At 39.4% G+C, this 19,574-nt stretch overlaps 1 protein-coding gene across 1 annotated transcript in view; it reads left to right on the top strand.

The window, feature by feature from the left end:
- CPS1 (carbamoyl-phosphate synthase 1) overlaps window positions 1-19,574 on the top strand; it is a 136,623-nt gene that overhangs the window by 46,710 nt on the left and 70,339 nt on the right. The window contains exons 13-19 of the mRNA XM_063317918.1: window positions 2,395-2,490; window positions 4,370-4,559; window positions 5,410-5,567; window positions 10,820-10,948; window positions 12,581-12,725; window positions 15,024-15,234; window positions 16,537-16,735. Of these exons, the coding sequence (XP_063173988.1) occupies window positions 2,395-2,490; window positions 4,370-4,559; window positions 5,410-5,567; window positions 10,820-10,948; window positions 12,581-12,725; window positions 15,024-15,234; window positions 16,537-16,735 (1,128 nt within the window). The remainder of the gene's footprint in view (window positions 1-2,394; window positions 2,491-4,369; window positions 4,560-5,409; window positions 5,568-10,819; window positions 10,949-12,580; window positions 12,726-15,023; window positions 15,235-16,536; window positions 16,736-19,574) is intronic.

Here is a 19,574-nt window from a genome sequence, read left to right as displayed (position 1 = left end):
AGACCCACAGATCAGCTAGATATGAGCTCACTAATATTCCTAAGGAATATGCAGTGGAGGTGAAGAATCGATTTAAGGGACTGGACTTAGTAGATAGGGTCCCGGAAGAACTCTGGACAGAAGTTGGCAGCATTGTTCAGGAGGCGGCAACAAAATACATCCCAAAGAAAGAGAAAACCAAGAAGGCAAAATGGCTGTCTGCTGAGACATTAGAAGTAGCCCAAGAAAGAAGGAAAGCAAAAGGCAACAGTGATAGGGGGAGATATGCCCAATTAAATGCAAAATTCCAGAGGTTAGCCAGAAGAGATAAGGAATTATTTTTAAACAAGCAATGCGTGGAAGTGGAAGAAGACAATAGAATAGGAAGGACAAGAGACCTCTTCCAGAAAATTAGAAACATTGGAGGTAAACTCCAGGCAAAAATGGGTATGATCAAAAACAAAGATGGCAAGGACCTAACAGAAGAAGAAGAGATCAAGAAAAGCAAGAATATACAGAAGACCTGTATAGGAAGGATAACAATATCGGGGATAGCTTTGACGGTGTGGTCAGTGAGCTAGAGCCAGACATCCTGAAGAGTGAGGTTGAGTGGGCCTCAAGAAGCATTGCTAATAACAAGGCAGCAGGAGATGATGGCATCCCAGCTGAACTGTTCAAAATCTTGCAAGATGATGCTGTCACGGTAATGCATGCTATATGCCAGCAAATTTGGAAAACACAAGAATGGCCATCAGATTGGAAAAAATCAACTTATATCCCCATACCAAAAAAGGGGAACACTAAAGAATGTTCAAACTATCGAACAGTGGCACTCATTTCACATGCCAGTAAGGTAATGCTCAAGATCCTGCAAGGTAGGCTTCAGCAATTCATGGAGTGAGAATTGCCAGATGTACAAGCTGGCTTTAGAAAAGGCAGAGGAACTAGGGACCAAATTGCCAATATCCGCTGGATAATGGAAAAAGCCAGGGAGTTTCAGAAAAACATCTATTTCTGTTTTATTGACTATTCTAAAGCCTTTGACTGTGTGGACCATAACAAATTGTGGCAAGTTCTTAGCGGTATGGGGATACCAAGTCATCTTGTCTGCCTCCTGAAGAATCTGTATAACGACCAAATAGCAACAGTAAGAACAGACCACGGAACAACGGACTGGTTTAAGATTGGGAAAGGAGTATGGCAGGGCTGTATACTCTCACCCTACCTATTCAACTTGTATGCAGAACACATCATGCGACATGCTGGGCTTGAGGAATCCAAGGCTGGAGTTAAAATCGCTGGAGGAAACATTAACAATCTCAGATATGCAGATGATACCACTTTGATGGCTGAAAGCGAAGAGGAACTGAGGAGCCTTATGATGAAGGTGAAAGAAGAAAGTGCAAAAGCTGGCTTGCAGCTAAACCTCAAAAAAACCAAGATTATGGCAACCAGCTTGATTGATAACTGGCAAATAGAGGGAGAAAATGTAGAAGCAGTGAAAGACTTTGTATTTCTAGGTGCGAAGATTACTGCGGATGCTGACTGCAGTCAGGAAATCAGAAGTCGCTTAATCCTTGTGAGAAGAGCGATGACAAATCTCGATAAAATAGTTAAGAGCAGAGACATCACACTGACAACAAAGGTCCACATAGTTAAAGCAATGGTGTTCCCCGTAGTAACATATGGCTGCGAGAGCTGGACCATAAGGAAGGCTGAGAGAAGGAAGATCAATGCTTTTGAACCGTGGTGTTGGAGGAAAATTCTGAGAGTGCCTTGGACTGCAAGAAGATCAAACCAGTCCATCCTCCAGGAAATAAAGCCAGACTGCTCACTTGAGGGAATGATATTAAAGGCAAAACTGAAATACTTTGGCCACATAATGAGAAGACAGGACACCCTGGAGAAGATGTTGATGCTAGGGGGAGTGGAGGGCAAAAGGAAGAGGGGCCGACCAGGGGCAAGATGGATGGATGATATTCTAGAGGTGACGGACTCGTCCCTGGGGGAGCTGGGGGTGTTGACGACCGACAGGAAGCTCTGGCGTGGGCTGGTCCATGAAGTCACGAAGAGTCGGAAGCGACTAAACGAATAAAGAACAAAGGTTAGCCAGTGACCTCATCTTCCCCCTTTGCCTGGTTCAACAGTCCAGCAGTGTTGGGGAGCAGCTTGCTGAGAAATCACAGGTATCTGTGCTCCCTCCCTCCCTTCCACTTCAAAGCCATAGCTTTGTAACGGCTGGGGGGGCGGGGGGAGGAAACAGGAGGAGATCTTGCAGCAGCTAGAAAGAAAGCAACACTTTTTCCACTTGTGCCTTGTTAGTAAACAAACCTTAAACTATAATTTTTCTATGAGCCTTTGGGCCCTCAAATGTATATGCTAATATAACTCTACTGACTTCCTGTTTACTTTTAGGTTTCCAAAGTTCTCATCTTAGGATCTGGTGGTTTGTCTATTGGTCAAGCAGGAGAATTTGATTATTCTGGCTCCCAGGCTGTGAAAGCCATGAAGGTAAGGACAGGGAGGACACTGAAATCTTGGCACGTGCCATAGCCATTCTTGCTCCGTCAAATAATAGGAATTTATTCTGCTTTTAAAAAATCTTTGACACAATATAGAAGCATGACATAACTGCCTCTATTATTCATTGAGAATGAACTCTGCTTATTATTCCTGTGAACAAGTTCTAAGTGGATTCCATTCCATAAGCATGCAATGAAATAATTCACATAAATGATCTGGGATAAAGATAGTTCAGCCCCACTGATTTATTGTGAAAAAATGCATTTTATTAATTTCCAAGTTCAGCTTGGTATCTGTTACTCTGTTCCAGGATGGGAGAGCAAAGAATATTTTAAATGATGTAGCAACTGACAGGTAACAGGTCCCTGTGTTAACCAGAGCACAAATCCTCATGTAGGCTAAATTCACTGAGACGTTCAGGAATTATGTATGTTATTACAATAAACTACTAGTTATTCTGGTGATGCGGCAAAAATAGAGTATTATGACCCCATCTGCAACTTTGTATGAGACCTATATTTGCAGAAGCAAGTGACAGACTTTGAAAGCCTTGAATTATTTATGAAGCATGATATCTTACAGGGAATAACTCTATAAATGGGGTGATAATTAGGATTTCCACTGTACATGCAGTTAGGGATGAAGGAATCTTTCACCAGTGCTCATCTTTGGATTTTTGCATAATATTTTTCCAACAAAGAGATTAAAATCATAATAGCACTGTATGAGGTAAGGGTTACAAAATGTGATTTTATTCATTTTTCTTTAAAAGAGAGAGAGAGATTGAGAGAGAGAGAGACCATCAGATTTTTGGTTGCAAAGATCAATTCTGTCTTCTGAGAAAATGAACTTGATGTACCCAAAGTGAAATAGTTTTCAGAACTATTGATTTTAGTATGAGAGCTAAAGACTTGTTTCAGGTCTTATCTGTTGAATCCAACAACATTTAAAGAAGCTTAACATTGGCTAGATTTTTTTTTGTTACATTTTGTAATGTAAGAAGTGAGTCAAAGGTGTTTTTTGTATGGGACGCATGTCAAGGGAACTCAGATTATAATATTTCAGCCACAAAACATCTTTTCTGTCAATGGTTTGCATGGGGCTTGATGGTTTCCCCCCCCCAATTTCTGGAGAATTAAAGAATCATAATTATTCTTTATAATTATGAAGGCTGGAAAGCCCTGAATTCTCCAGGCCATACTTTCGATATCTGATCAAGCTGATGCTTGGCTGACTTAACAGGAGCATTAGTGAGCCCCTAGAATTGGCAAAGTGACTGATATAACTAAAGCCAGCCGATGGGAAAGGACTGCTGCCATGAGCTATTATCTGAAGATAGCAAATCAGAAGGGAAAAAATAGTTTTTTCTCAATAACAGAAATAATCTTGCCTCCCCCTCCTCTATTCTTTTGCTTTTTATTTTATGGTTAAGAAGTGTTGTTTTCCAGTAATCTTGCTAGCTTGACCTCCTTTCTCACTACCAGCCGGCTGTCTTGATTTGCTGCTAGTCAGCCTTTCTAGGAATGACATTTGTTCTTGGCGTCCTTGCCTCTGGCAGCATGATTTACAACAGTAACGTAGTCAAGACTGTTTACATGGTACAACAATGCAGACTGTGCCTAAGCACTACTGCCATTATGGGCCTTCCGCTGAGTTATTTTACTTTTTTAAAGGGCGGCTGCCCAAGCCTATGAAATGATGCAGCTGCTTTAAGGAGATGCAGCCAGCTGATAGCTGAGCACTCCTGACTACTTCAGAAGCCCTTTTTACCTTTAAATCAAAGTACTGACAGCATGGCCCTATTATTTAATTTTTCTTTATAACTTTGGATTTACTTATGAAAATTCATTTTGTTTTGTTTTTCTAGGAAGAAAACGTGAAAACTGTTCTGATGAACCCCAACATTGCCTCAGTTCAGACGAACGAAGTTGGCTTAAAGCAGGCTGACACCGTTTATTTCCTTCCAATCACTCCACATTTTGTTACAGAAGTCATCAAAGCAGAACGACCAGATGGATTAATTCTTGGTATGGGTGGGCAAACTGCTCTGAACTGTGGTAAGTTAAAAGATTTCTCTAATGCAGCTGAGAACATTCTGTATGAGAAAAGGCAACACAGTCCAGATGTGAGAGATGGAGAAGGAAGCATTTCAAAGAGACTGTGCTTTAATTAACTGGCTGGGGATTCACCCTTCCTGGAATCCATGTGGTTCTTGCTTCCTTGGTTTGCCAGTTCCATGGGCTTGACAGGGTTCCACCACTGAGGGAATACCATCTTCAGGGACCCTGGGCTTGAGCCTTCTCAGTGATTCCCCCTCCCAGTTTAGAACAGCTTACTCCCAGACAGGGCCGCAACTAGGGTCTGTGTCACCCGGGGCAAACATGGATTCCACACCCATTTTGGCACACCCCCCCAGCACTCATTTTGGTGCCCCCCCAGAGTGGCGCCTGGGGCACATGCCCCGCTTGCCCCCCCTAGTTGCAGCCCTGCTCCCAGATATCTTGACTACCCCCTCCTTGCTACATTTTTAGAGAGGTGTAAAAACATGGTTCTTCAGAAAGGCATTTGGGGATGAGTAAGATCATGCTATCTCAAAAGTTGGTGTATTGGACTGATTGGTTATAATTGCATTGATTTTTGTTTTTAATTTTCTAACAGTAATATTATATGCTGCTCAGAGTTTCTGGAAATGGAATGGCATATAAATTGTAGAAATAATTAACTTCCACTTCGCTTCCTCTAGAAAAGGACTGGATTCATGCCAGCTGGCCCAATATCCAGCTAGTCCCTGTATGTAACATGATGGCCCACCTTCACTTCTCCATCATAGCTAAAAAATCACTAGCTAAGGAGGAAAGATTTCAGAACATTTTGAAAGCTAATTGTTCCAATTCATTCTGTGTACAGGAGTGGAGCTGTTTAAACGTGGCATTCTGCAGGAATATGGAGTGAAGGTCCTTGGAACATCAGTTGAATCTATCATGGCCACTGAGGACAGGCAGATGTTTTCAGACAAACTGAATGAAATTAATGAGAAGATTGCTCCCAGCTATGCTGTGGAATCGGTAAATCAGATTTAAAATAATAAATCTGCTGGTAGTTTGAAATGGCTGAACTAGAGATGTGTGTAAGTGTGGAGGCCATGCCATCCTAACCGTGGGGACAGGATTTATTTCCTCACTTATCCTTGCCCTAAATATATTTTGACTCACAAATTTATGTGAAGAAGGCAGGAATAAAGTGTAACTCCAGTGAAGGGAATATACAGCATCACATCTGCAGGCAGGTCTATGCTAAGTTTCCTCTTTCACCCTATTATTTGTCCCACTGCCTTTGTGCATGAATAGTGGCACTGCTGCAGCAAACTTTGTCTCCCCAAAGACCTTAAAAGATGAAAGGTAAAGGTATCACCACGCCATGCAGCCCAGCCTTGGACTCCAACCAGAAAGGGGGTCATTCCTTCATAGTCCTTTGTCACAGGCTGATCTATGCAGTTCTGGCCATGGGGCAGGACAAGCAGGGAAGACGCACTGCAGAACCCCACCCCCTTCTCTTCTTCCCTACCCCAGCTTAGTTCCTCGGTGGACAGTTGTGCCAGATAGCTTGACTTAGCATTTGTGGCAGCTGAATGCAGAGGAAGTTTAGAGTTTGGATCCATTCTTATGTTTTACCTGGGGTGAATTTCCTCAAGCAAATAGCTTCAATTTTTAATATATTTTAAAATTAACACAATTTAACAATGGATTCAGAATGGTTTTTGTCCTACTGACGTCCATGGAGTATGAAGTACTGAACCACTCCTAATAACCAATAAGTTCATGGAGCATGAATGTCATGTTAGTAATTCCAGCTGTGGGGCTAACAAGAATATGAAAGCAGAACCAAACACCTCTCACAATATTTTTTTTCTCTACCAGCCGGGACAGAAAGCTAACATATTTTTCCCAACAGCTTAATATGGGTTTAATACTGTACATAATATTGGTTTAATACATATTTGATTGTTCTCAAATACAGGTAGTCCTCAGTCCACAGTCCTCCACGACTGTGCGTATGATCTTACTTCAGCTTTTCTGTCATGAGTGCCGTTGAGCTAAAGTAATCAGCGCAATGGCACTCATGACAATGACAAGGAAATAGGTGAAGGGGTACAAGTTAAGTAGCCATCAACCCACAACGACTAACGGCTAACAAACAATAGATAAACGGATCACGGAGCCACCCAAGCCATCAGCGGCAATACAACGGGGATCGCCCAGCTGAAAGCAATCAGCAGAAGAATGAAAACCTGAGGATGGGCGATCCTGGAAACCCTCAACCAATGGCAGGGCAACGCATGGGACAAAGGGGGGTGACGTGACCGAGAGCGAGGGGGCGCTGACCGGCGCGGGGTATTTAAACCCCGCACCGGCGCGCTCCTGTCACTCTCAGCTTTTTTCTAACAACGTTGTACCTATCCTGAAATAAACCAGAGCCTGCTTTGCAAACCAGTGTCTGAACGTTATTCAGAGGTAGGCAGCGCATGACATTTTCTTTGCTTTACAGACCTGTGAAGGTCGTAAATGTAAGGACTGATCACAAAGTTACTTTTTCATCACTGTTGTAACTGCGAATGGTCGCTGTACGAGGCAGTTACTAAACGAGGTCTGTTGGCTTTGGTCCATCTATCCCAACACCCATTAACAGTTTATGTAGCCACATGGTCTCTTGGTGTGCTTGTGCTGCAGATTTGTATGCTGCTTCAGTGGACAAGAACTGACTGCTTTCTGCTTGCTCACCCCATCCCCACACAGAAACCGTATCTCCTTGTGAAGTTTCCTGTCTTCTGCCCAGACAGTCTACATCGAAGTTTGACTTGCAGTCTGGGGTTTAACTGTGCCGTGCCATTTAAGTCCACCTTCCTGACTCCAATCCAGTCCCCTTTGATTACACAGGATTCTGACTCTTACAGTGATGTCTGGCCTTGTCACTGTGGCTTTGTACAAGAGCTTTCCCGTTCTAGTTCAGGAGTTGTCGGTCTCAGTCAGGGATTCTGTCTTTGCAGTTTGCTTTAGGAAGACAGTTTTTACTGACTCTGTTAGCTTAAGTTAGGCCTACGCATTCAGGAAGATCTTTGATGAAGATGGTAACTTCCATTTTTCTCTCTTTCTATCTGGATGCCAAGGTAGCCGGAGATGCTTTTAAGTTCTTTCACCTTCATTTCCTTGTTGAAGGTTTTTTTTTAAAATAGTCTATTGGCTATCCTTCTTATCTTGGTAACAGGTGATTAAATCATCCACAAAGGTGAGAAACATCTTTTGTTTCTGTATCTTAAACAAAAACAAGGATTACTGTGTGCAAAGCCTTGGTTGACAAGCATCTGTTCAGCTTCTCATTCCAGGCTCTTGCTGCTTGCTTCAGGACTTAAATGTTCTCCTGAAGCTGGCACACCAGAGCTTTCTTTCCAGGTTCCTCAAATCCAGGTACTTTCTGCATGCAGATGTCTTCCTTGATTTCTCCATGAAGCAACGCTTGCACGTATCTTCCTGCTGTATGCTTGTCTGTTGGTTCAAACATCTCATTATAATCCTCACCATACTTCCGGTATGACCCTTGGCCAGGAGTCTCACTCTGTGGCACTGGACATCCCCTTCTCCATTAGACATGGTTTGCATCCTTGGGGTAGCATCCCATAGGTTGTTTCCCCTTCAGGTAGCTTGACAAATTCCCAATTATCACTTCGTGGAACTCTTCAATTTCCTCTTCTGTAGACTTTCTCCATTTGTCTCTTTAGTGGCTGACATCCTATTGATATCCTTCCGTGTACAGTCTGGAATTCTTCTCCTAGCTCCCTTGTGGCAGTGTAGAACAACCTTTCAGGTGGAGGCCCTCCGTTTCACTTCTTGACGCATCTGAGGTGGGGTACCTCGGTTTCTCCTTATGGCTTTGCCATGCAATATTTCAATGCTTGTGGTCTCTGCTCGTGGTTTGCCTGGACATGGGGAAGAAGATTTGACACCTGATGTTTATTCTGTTTTTTCCCCCCAATAAAATAAGCAATGCTGTGTACTTTAATAGTTGTGTACAGTAGTATGATCTAGGATCACATATTCTTTGCAGTATTATGAGTATCGAATAGTGACTCATGATAAGTTCAGCTTGGTTCTCTTTTCTTTTGACACATATACATAAACTTTAGAACTGAATATTTTTATGGCTGGGCTTCCTTCTGCTGCATCTGTGGCTTTCCATGAAAGTTTGTGTTGCAATTAGTGGCTGTCGTTACTGCTTTTTTCTGTATTAATCACATCATTACAGTGGTGATATAATATCAAGTACATCACCACTGTATTTTTCACTGTATTTATCCTGCAGCCTGAGGCATGTGCCTCACCATCTCAGTCAAGGAATGATTTATCCTCTCTGCCATTCTCTTCTGGAGGATAAGCCACTGTGGTTTCATGTGCAAGCCCTTGCTCTTTCAGGTACCTTTGCATGTTGCGTGTTTATGATCACCTCACATTGTCTGTGCATAGTACTTCAGTTTTTCTTCAAAACATATTGCTTATTAAAGCCACATATTCTTTAAATTTCTCCAACACTTGACTCTTTTCACTGAGCATGTAGTAAAATGTATAACTTGTAAAATCATCTATGAACATAAGGATACTTTGTTTCCACCTGTTGTGGTGACATGTATAGGGCCACAAATGTCACTGTGATATAATGGCTTCATTCCTTTTATCTTCATATTCATTGGTTTATGCCTTTTGCCATTATACAACATGCATATCTGGATTGATTTACACGTGCCCTTAATATTAGTCCTTTGACTAAACCCTCCAGTTTACAAACAGCATCTGGATCTCTTTGTTCCATCCTCCGATGCAATGTAAGATATTTGTGTGGTTGCAATTTTTTACTGCTCTTGCTTTATGATATGCAAGGTTTAATTCAAATAATCTATTTTTTAGAGGACTGCTTCTCAACACATTTATCTAATCATAGTAACAATGATTATCATATTCTTTCTGTGTAATACATTTTACTTGACTCCCAATCTAGGCCGTATAAAGCATCTTTAATTGCTAAATAGAGCACCTCTCCTTTCATAAAAGAATGGAATTTTATGAAGCTGTCCCAGCTCAGGGGGCTTTAAATATATTCATATTCATATTATTATTATTATTATTCCTCCTGCTCCTGCTCCTCCTCCTCCATAAAATCAGAGGTTGCTTCAGGATCAAAACTGATACCATCTGGTGGCCCATAAATTCTCACATTAATTGCTTTAATCCTTTTTATTTTATACTGGATCATGGTGTGGTCTAACAGATTTGTCCTGCCTCCCATTCTTAGGGTAGTTGATTTGTTAGTGGCTGGAACCTTCTAGATAGATTCTTCACTGAAAGCCACATCCTATCTCTCAGCATTATACATGTCAAAGTCTTGCAAGCAATTTATTACAACATTGATTCTCATATAAGTCTGGGAGGGTTTTCTAAGTAGCTTTTCCTAAAATGTGCAATAATGGACTTGCTCACTCTCAGATAGATCATTCTAACTTTGTCATGACTTCATCCCTGAAATTGGCTATTTTTATTTTCTAATCACTTTTTTTTAACTGCTCAAGAGATTCAACCTTTCTCTCTCTTTCATAGAACCTATTTGCACATTCAGTATAGTCCTAGGCTCGTAATCCTGTTGGAGAGAGAAGTGTTCTGTGTGAAATCTGATTTAAGCAATGATTAGTGAAGCAGGTTTCGCAATTATAACAGAAAAGAGACTTGTTTAAGGAAAAATAGACAAAGTCTAACACTTAGTTAACAATATCCTACCAGGAGAAGAATGAAAGAGCCCATGCTTATGTAGAGAAGAAAGGCAAAAAGCAGAAGTTAGCCATTTTTTAAACAAAGAACAGGGAGAATGATAAAGAAAGAGAGGGCCTAGAGTAAATCCTTAAACCTACCATTGCCCTTTGTGGTCATTTAATTATAAGATGATGAAAAGTAAATGCCACTGAGAATCGTCTTCTAACATTCATATCCTGAGGGAATCTTGTCATCTGTTCCCATAATGTGTAAAGTTGTCTAATGAAGTCTTTTTATCACCTTCTACAAACTTAACTTTCCCAGATTTTTTTTCAACGAAGTTATTAGAGTTAAATTTATCTACCATTTTGTCCAAACATACAACAGTAAGTGTTAACCCGATCAGCATCCACAGGTCTGTTGGTAGCATGTTATACAGTACCTGGATGATACTCAAAGATTTTAGGTGCAGAGAGATTACCTATCTATTGTTATCGTATTTTCTGTTCATTTTTGTATTGTGGCAGACAGAAGATGCTTTGGAAGCAGCAGAAAAAATTGGCTACCCTGTTATGATACGCTCAGCTTATGCCTTGGGAGGACTAGGATCAGGTTTATGTATTGACAAGGAACATCTTCTGGATCTTGCTACCAAGGTATTGTTCTGGCTGTTCTTTGGTAGCATTTTGGTATCACATCTGGAATTCAGGGCTCATCAAAGATAGAAATCAAGGAGCAGCAGGCAGAGTCATAGGCTATATGTTGGACAGAGTGTACATTGGAAGTTCAGTTTCAGCATCTTTGTTAGTATACTATGGGAACATCAGACACCAGCAACATGTTAATCTGAGTATCAGTGACTTGGCAGATTACTTTAACACTGATCTGAGTCCACCAAATGCTGAAAAGGAGGCCTGTATCATAGTCCTTACCTCTTCGGTGCAGCTATTTTAAGTTAAATAACTATGTTTCCCTTATAACTGTAACTACGTATTCAATAAATAAATAAATAAATAATCTATCTATCTATAGAATAGATATAAAAATGCCATAAGTATCAATAATAAAAGTTGATAGCAAGAAAATATGTAGAATTGGAATTTATTTAAAAATCATCATTCCAAAATAATAACAAAGGCTGTGGTTTGAACAGAAATTCTAAAATTATCTTTAGAAAAATAGGTTAATTTACTAAGCAAAGTAGCAATCCACTTCCTTTTACCTTACATTTCTCAACATGTTAGTTTAAATATTTCATAAGCAACTAGCAAATTCAGCCTGAAAATTAGTTTATCAATTTTTTACCTTTTCATGTTGAGATATATATATATATATATAATGTAATGTTATGTTATATTTTTATATTATATATATTATATAATTTTTACATTATATTATATATATATATATAAAATGTAAAAATTATATGTTTAAAATCTTAATATTTTTATGGCATTTTGGGATGACAGATAGCCTTTCGTAGAATAAAGCAAACCTTCAGCTAGAAATATCCCATAGGGTAAGGTGAATGATATCAAGAAGATTTTTTATGTTGTCTGGGTGCCCTGTCTAGTGAGGTGATAAAACCTGCTATGTTTGAAGAGTGAAGGGTGGATGGATCCTTGCAACTGATGTTGTAGCATCTGAAGAGTTAGAGTCAGGAAAGAAAGCATAGCATTTTTGCCATCTGAGTAAATAGGTGACCAGAAATCACCCCAAACTAGATTATTAGACATCTTACTCTAGTTCCATATGCAAAAACCAGTTGGGCTGACAGATGAATTCTTCTTCAACACTGACAAAAGGGTAATGTTTTCACTAAAAACCTCTGGCCAGATTATGGTGTCAGAGCTTTGGCATCTGCCATCTGTGGTGACCACCTCATTGTGCCAGATGGTAAGGTTAGATGTGAATACAACAAGCAGGCCAGATACCTCTGAAAGTTTAACAGGGGAGAAAGGTGATGGCCTTTTCCTGTTGTTTGCCTCCTTCATACTGCCTTTGAATATAAAGTGTCCATTTAAATTTCAAGGCTGGTCGCCATTGACAGACCTGTTTCCTCTGTAACTATCCATCTAAAAGCCATGTAAACTAGTGACTGACACAGTATCAAAAGTGGAAAATTTCACTGAAGGTATTGTGTACTTCAGTATGTAGCCCAGTGACTCCTGCAAGGTTCTTTTTACTAATGAAAATGGCCCTTTGATAACAACCATTTTTCAAGAACACTAGGAAATGTTAATTTTCTAGCACAACTTTGTGACTTCCTCTTCTCTGTAATCTTCAAGGCGTTTGCAATGACCAAACAAATCCTTGTGGAGAAATCAGTGGTAGGGTGGAAGGAAATTGAATATGAAGTTGTGAGAGATGCAGCTGACAATTGTATCACTGTCTGCAATATGGAAAATGTTGATGCAATGGGAGTTCATACAGGTAGGTTAGCTTAGATCATTGTGATGTTATTATTTAATACTTTGTTGCTGGAATCCCAAGGCTTAGTGCTGGCATCTGTGGGGCTATAGTATTGATCCAATTTCCCTAAGCCAGCCTCAGAGATTTGCCACATCAAATGCCCCCTCCAATCTCCAGAACCATCTCTGACCAAGGCTTGGACATTCTGACCTCAGACATCCCCAGATGGGGGGATGTGAGAGGGTGGGCTAGGCAAGGGCACAATGAGAAGAATATCAGGTTCAGAAATCAAAATACTTGCCATATTGCTTATACTAGGGAAAAAAAAATTGGTCAGCTTGAGAATGGGTTCAAATAGATTTTTTCCAAGGGTTCTGAGCATATGTTTAAAAAAAAAAATCAAATCAGTTTATTATAGCCCTAAGGCCAGACACAACAATATATGTAATAGTAGAGCTATTACATACTTCTTTATATGTAACAGAAAAACAGTAAGTATAATAGGATCTAAAAATAATTAAGAAAAGATATAATAAAATAAAACAGAATAAAAATAGTATTATAAGAAGTTCCAAACTTAATTAATGGTGCAGTGTATTATACAGATGGTAGTACAAAACTCAGTGACTTGGAAAATATTTTTGAGTCCTTGTCCAAAAGAAGTAACATTAAGTAGAAATCACACGCCCTACCCTGAAATTTCTTCAAGATCAGATAAAAGAAGGTAAATGAATTTCAACTAGGGCTTTTTTAAGCCATGATGATTTAAAATGATCTCTAAGTATTAATGGCACCAAACCTGTAGGAAGTAGGATTAACTTTAGCCAAAAGGTAATAAGAAGAAACCATGTTCTAGCATCCAACGAGCTTATACATGTCTCTAAATGTAAGATGGCATTTTTGATACTTTTTGGAACCAGAGGTATGGCTTTAATAAACTTATTTTGAATAGTTTCAAGAATGTTAAGCTTTGCAAAAGGGCAAATTTGGGAGCCATAAAGAAGCTTGCAAGATTTTCCAAGCTAAGGTAATGGGCTCCTTTTGAGTGGTTGTAATCTTACAAAAACTATAGAGGCATGCTGTGCGACACTTGCCCAGTAAAAAAAAAAAAAAGCATTCCAAGATAGAGAAGCATGAAATTGCACCCCAGTTCATATTTATAGGTACACACCTGCTCAATTTGAGCCCCATTTATTTGCCATTTGTTAATTTTATGATAATATTGGGCAAACATTAAAACTTTGGTTTTCTGAAAATTTATTGATATGTTTCAAGGACTTGTGTGAGTTCCATGAAGTACCATTAAAAGTTACAATAAGTATTCCTATGTCAACTCAACTGATAAAATCTTGTGATGTCTCCATGCATCATGCAGTAACATGGTCAATTTAAAGCTGATATTTGAATCTGATATTACTGAATATGTGCCATGGATAATAAAAAAAAAAGAATTGGGAATTGAATCTCATGTATATTAATGTGGAAGGAAAGTTGACAGAGTTCAGTAGAATGAATTCTCTATCCAGTGCCCATAGGATTTGCAGGCTGGAGGCTCCATTGAGTTGGACAAGTCAGGTTGTTGCATTCCTAAACATCTGCAATTGTTTTACATCTTGAGACTTCCAATTAAGGAGATACCACATAGGGACTTCATTTAGTAGCACATCAGATCCTCTATTTAGGAGAGTAGATGTAGCAAAACATGTCTTTGACTCATTAAAGCAGCCATGTCGTTTGTGAGGCTTGAGCCTTGACTGACTTGAGATATAAAGAAGACAAAGCTGCTATAACCATTACAAAAAAAGTCTTTTTAATGTACTCCCATATACTTTGCACAATTCTGGTATGCATCAATAGTATAAATTACCCTTGAAAAGATTTGAGTTTGTAAGGAATGACTCATTCATCTGGAACACTATTGCAACAGCTGGATACATGTGTACAGTAGAATGCAGCTATTTGTCGCTGAATTCAGGTTCATCAAAAATATGTGGAATTTAAGATACATGGAAACAAAAGATGGTTGATAGTTGGTCAGCATTTTAACATCTTTCTTCTTAATATTGTTGTGTGCGTGTTTATGTACTATGTATTTTATTTGTATGTTGTCTACTCCCAAAGGTTCAATTTATAATTTATTTTAAATTGTATCAGACTAATTTGCCTCTAGCACTAAACTTACCTATTCCTGTGTATTTTTGTTCTCTGTGTTGTCTTGAGATATATAGAAATATGTCTATAGCTTTAACACAAACTGAACATTGCACACTTAGACTAAATCGTGATCACTGCTCTTCACTTTTATTCTTCTTCAATTAGGAGACTCTGTTGTAGTGGCTCCCAGCCAGACCCTTTCAAATGAAGAGTTACAGATGCTACGGAAATCAACTATCAAGGTTGTTCGTCACTTGAACATTGTGGGGGAGTGTAATATCCAGTATGCCTTAAATCCCACCTCACTAGAGTACTGCATCATTGAAGTTAATGCTCGACTTTCCAGAAGCTCTGCCTTAGCATCGAAGGCCACAGGGTAAGGCAGGATACAGTAATGGGTGAACAACCAAGCAAGGGAAGCACTTGGGATTTTTTGCCTTTGGAAATGTTAAAATAGATGGTTAATTAAAACATCATTTCAGTCAAAGTCATGAATGCCCTCCTCATATATTTAATATATTTCCAATTCTGTTACATTAAAATTTGTAATTTAGCATTTGGAGAGACTTCCCAGGGCTGCACGCAGCCCTCGTCCTCTGTAGTGGCATGTGGGAAAGACCTTGGGAGATGGGGCGAAGAGATGTTGCCTAGGGAACAGTCAGATAAGAGAGGACATAGCCCACAGCTGAATAGTGGGTAGAGCAAGAGGCTCAGAAGGGACCCTCCCTTTTCAGCATGTTGGTCAGGGAATGGTGTCTGGGAAATTCTGGAAGTTGAAGTCCACACATCCTAAAGTTGCTGAGGTTGAGAATCACTAATCTAGTTCAACCCTCTGGCAGCTACATAAGCTGCTCAGGTTTGGTCCAGTAAGCACACAGAGACCACATAATGTATTTTTCTTCAGGGCTTCAGAGTTTCTCTGGCTTGCCCGTGACTTCTGGAAGACCTTGGGAATATCTGGTTAGGTCTGCTTGAGCTATGTGCAGCATTCCCACTCCTGAGGAAAAGAAAAAGGTTTAAGATTACAGCACATTTTGTGCACCTACAGAATTTAATTTTACATTCCAGGAAAGAAAGCAATCCAAAGAAAAGTCATCAAAGCAGACATCTAGCAAACTAGATGATCCTTGTGACCTCTTCCAATTGTACAATTCTACGATATGCAAAAGCTTTTGATGCATTCTTTGTCCTTTTTTCCCAACAGCCTCTATTTTTTAGATCTCCTTGTTTCTAACATAGAATACCTTTACTACGAATATGGTTTTCCAAGCATTATCTAACCATGTGTTATTTGCTGTACCCAAGATCACATGAATACTCTCTACTACAACATTTTCAGTAGCCACAGTACCTATAAGATACATACATTATGCAGTGTTTCTGTCCTTTAAACACACAGAAGGATTATGGGCAAAAGAAGGTACACCACTGCAATGTGCTATGAACTGGGCCCAAGATTCAATATTTATTGGATGAACTGCATTTCCAAGCAGTGAACAATAAACTAAAATATAGTGCTATTTTCATAGACAGTTCTTTGAGTGTTCTATCCCTGGAGGTCCAATCTTTCTAGGACTAAAAGACCTCCAAGATACCTTCCAACCATATGATTCTATGATTTCCTACGACTGTAACTCTCCATCAATATGAAAATATTTCTTTTTGTTTTTAATGCCAGGTATCCTTTGGCATTTATAGCTGCCAAAATAGCCCTTGGGATCCCTTTACCAGAAATTGAGAATGTAGTATCTGGAAAGACCACTGCCTGTTTTGAACCCAGCTTGGATTACATAGTAACCAAGATACCACGCTGGGACCTTGATCGTTTTCAGGGTGCATCCAACAAGATTGGGAGCTCAATGAAGAGTGTGGGTGAGGTGAGTCTAATGCTTTCCCCGTTTTCTGAAGAAATACGTATTTTTCAAAACAATTTGGTTATTGAGACCATTTGGCTGTGGTGATGATAATGTTGGAAATGGGGAAGGGGGGAGGGTGCAGTAGTTCAGAGTGTTTCACAGACACAGGCTTACTCGAAGGTTGCTAGTTGTTTAACTCATGGAAGAGATAAGATGAACTAGAAATCTTCTTTGATTTGTAGCTCTACCCATTAACCATTGCACTTTACATTCATAACCATCACACATAATACACTCTCTCTGTCAGCAACAGATAACCTATTACAGGTTCAGGACTGCTTTTGGTGAACCCCTGGCTTGGAAATAATATGTGTGGAATGCAATTGTGTGTGTGTGTGTGTGTGTGCATGTGTATGAATGCATTCCAACAAGTAGGTGAGGCCAAGATAAAAACAAAAATGTCTTTAATTTAAATTAAATACAATTATATGGATATTCACATATTTAATAATTTTTCCCTTTATTAGGCTGACCATATTTCCTTGCGACAAAAATGGGACATTGGGATGGCAAAATGGGATGGGTTAAAAATGGGACATTGGGATGGCAAAATGGGGCAGGGCTGGGTGACAGGCTGGATCGGTAGGCAGGAACTTCTCTGGTTTTCTCAGGCTGGGGATCTTCGGATTTCTTCATTTGTGAGAGGCAAGGCTGGGCTGGAAAGTCTAGTGAACGGTTGTCCCTGACAAGCTGTTCCTCCTCTGGCTGTGCTTTTATGTTCTTTTCTTCCCGCTGTTTCAAGGCAGGAGCCAATCGGCTCACCCTTTGATCACCACCTATCAGCTGATCCTGTTTTTTTTCTTCTTAGGCTTCCTGCCGGGTTGAGCTCTGCATTTTTTTCCTGCCATTTCTGCCGAGCTCCCCCTCCTTCCACTCAAAGTCAGACTGCATTCTGACAGGTTTGCGGGAACTTTCAAATTTTTAAGTGAGGTTTTTAAGAAAACGGGACAAAATGGACATTTATATTAAAATGACGGGACAGTCTGGAAATGTTAAAAAAATGGGACTGTCCCGTTCAAAACAGGACGTATGGTCAGCCTACCCTTTACCTAGATTACCATTTGGTGGCATTTTTGAAGGCATTCTAGATCCATGGCTAGGGAGTTGGAAGTTATATGAGGGAATACACCCCTCACACCCTTCAGATGTTTTAGACTATAATTATCATCAATTTAACCATTGTTCATGCTGGCTGGGTTTTAAAAGAGTTATAATCTGAAATCTCTGAAGATCCTCCAATCTATGCAATATATCTGTGCTTTAAATTATTATAACTTTCTCTTTCCAGAATCTTGCACATCATAGTTTGTGAGGGTAACAAGGATTTTCTGTCAGAGATTATCTGATCTTCATAAAAATACCAGGATTCCCTAGGAACAGAGAATTACTTTTAAAGTCAAGTGTGTGGTGTAGACATGTTTTCAAAAGTACTTTTGAGCATGTATAATGTTATTTCTGGTAATATGTTGCTCATGTGAAGTAAGAAGTAAGAAAGAAAAACATTAGAATGCCAACCATTACAATTTTTATAGTGTCCTCCAGGACAACTTGAGGAAAGCTGACTTAAGCCTCTTGTATGGAAGAATATCATCACTCTTTGTGCAAATGTCTCTAAAATTCCATGTGTGCACATTCACTGGTAAATTGGAGCAGTTCAAGCCTATTTGTTTGTGGAAGCTCATGTTAGGAGGAACTGGTTAATAGAAACTCAAACAGTTTAGTCCAACCTTTCTCACCCTTTTGACCCCAGAGGAACCCTTGAAGTATTTTTCAGACCTGGGGGACCCCCTGCACATTCAGGCTCGAATACAGGCCGCAAGTTACAAAATTACTATGTTTGTTTCATGTATAGACCTGTATATATGCAATAACAGTGTCCTTAAACTCAAAATAAAGAATGAACCTTACTTCTTTAATGTGAAGTTGTAATTTTTTAAATAAATCATGATCTCCCAGGGAACCCCTAGGACCTCTTGCAGAACCCTAGGACTCCACGGAGCCCTGGTTGAGAAAGCCTGGTTTAGTCTGAGGACTAAATTATGACTGTTTCATACATGATGCAGAGCATGGTAAAAAGTCCTTCTCTGTATAAACATCCATAGGCTTTTTGTTTCTCCCAGAGTTGGTGCCTTTACTGACTCAAAGCCAGGTCCAGAGACCTAGCTGTTTATATTTGCTTTTAAGAGCTAGATAATGATACTATTTACTGTTGCAGTTGTTTTTCTGCTAATTTTGGAATGAATTATTTTTAAATAGATCTTACTTATGAATTTTATGTTTGACTAATTCATTTTATGACAAATTAATGTGGAGAATCATTTTGAGATAAGAAAGGTGGCATGAAAATATAAAGATAAATAGTGGCTCATGCATATGGTAATCTTTATTTAATGGCAGTCAATCAAATACATGAATATTTAACAGTGAGGACAACTGAGTTCCTTGTTCCTTCCATTGAAGAGTGAATAGGTTTGTGAAATAGAATATGGCTAATTATTTTTTTTATAAATGTTTGAATTTTCTCTCCTTTGAGCTACTTCCAAACTGTTGGGAATTACAGCCTTCCTTGGAGAATATTTGGTGAAATGCCTCCCAATTTCTGTACTCATTAATACAAGTGTAACTACACATCACACTCAGATTCATTCTTGAAGCAAGCAACAGCTCTGACTCATCCTGTTCTTTCTTAAATTGCCTATTATTGCCTTTATTTTTCTATGAGAACAGTATCATTCAGTCAATATTTCTATAGCTAAAAAAATATGACAAGAGAATTTTCTAATACATTTATTTTTTTGGA

Source organism: Candoia aspera, chromosome 1, assembly GCF_035149785.1.
Source record: "Candoia aspera isolate rCanAsp1 chromosome 1, rCanAsp1.hap2, whole genome shotgun sequence".
Taxonomy (NCBI): domain Eukaryota; kingdom Metazoa; phylum Chordata; class Lepidosauria; order Squamata; family Boidae; genus Candoia; species Candoia aspera.
Note: the sequence above shows the minus strand (reverse complement) of the source record. Positions and strands in the feature narration are given on the sequence as shown.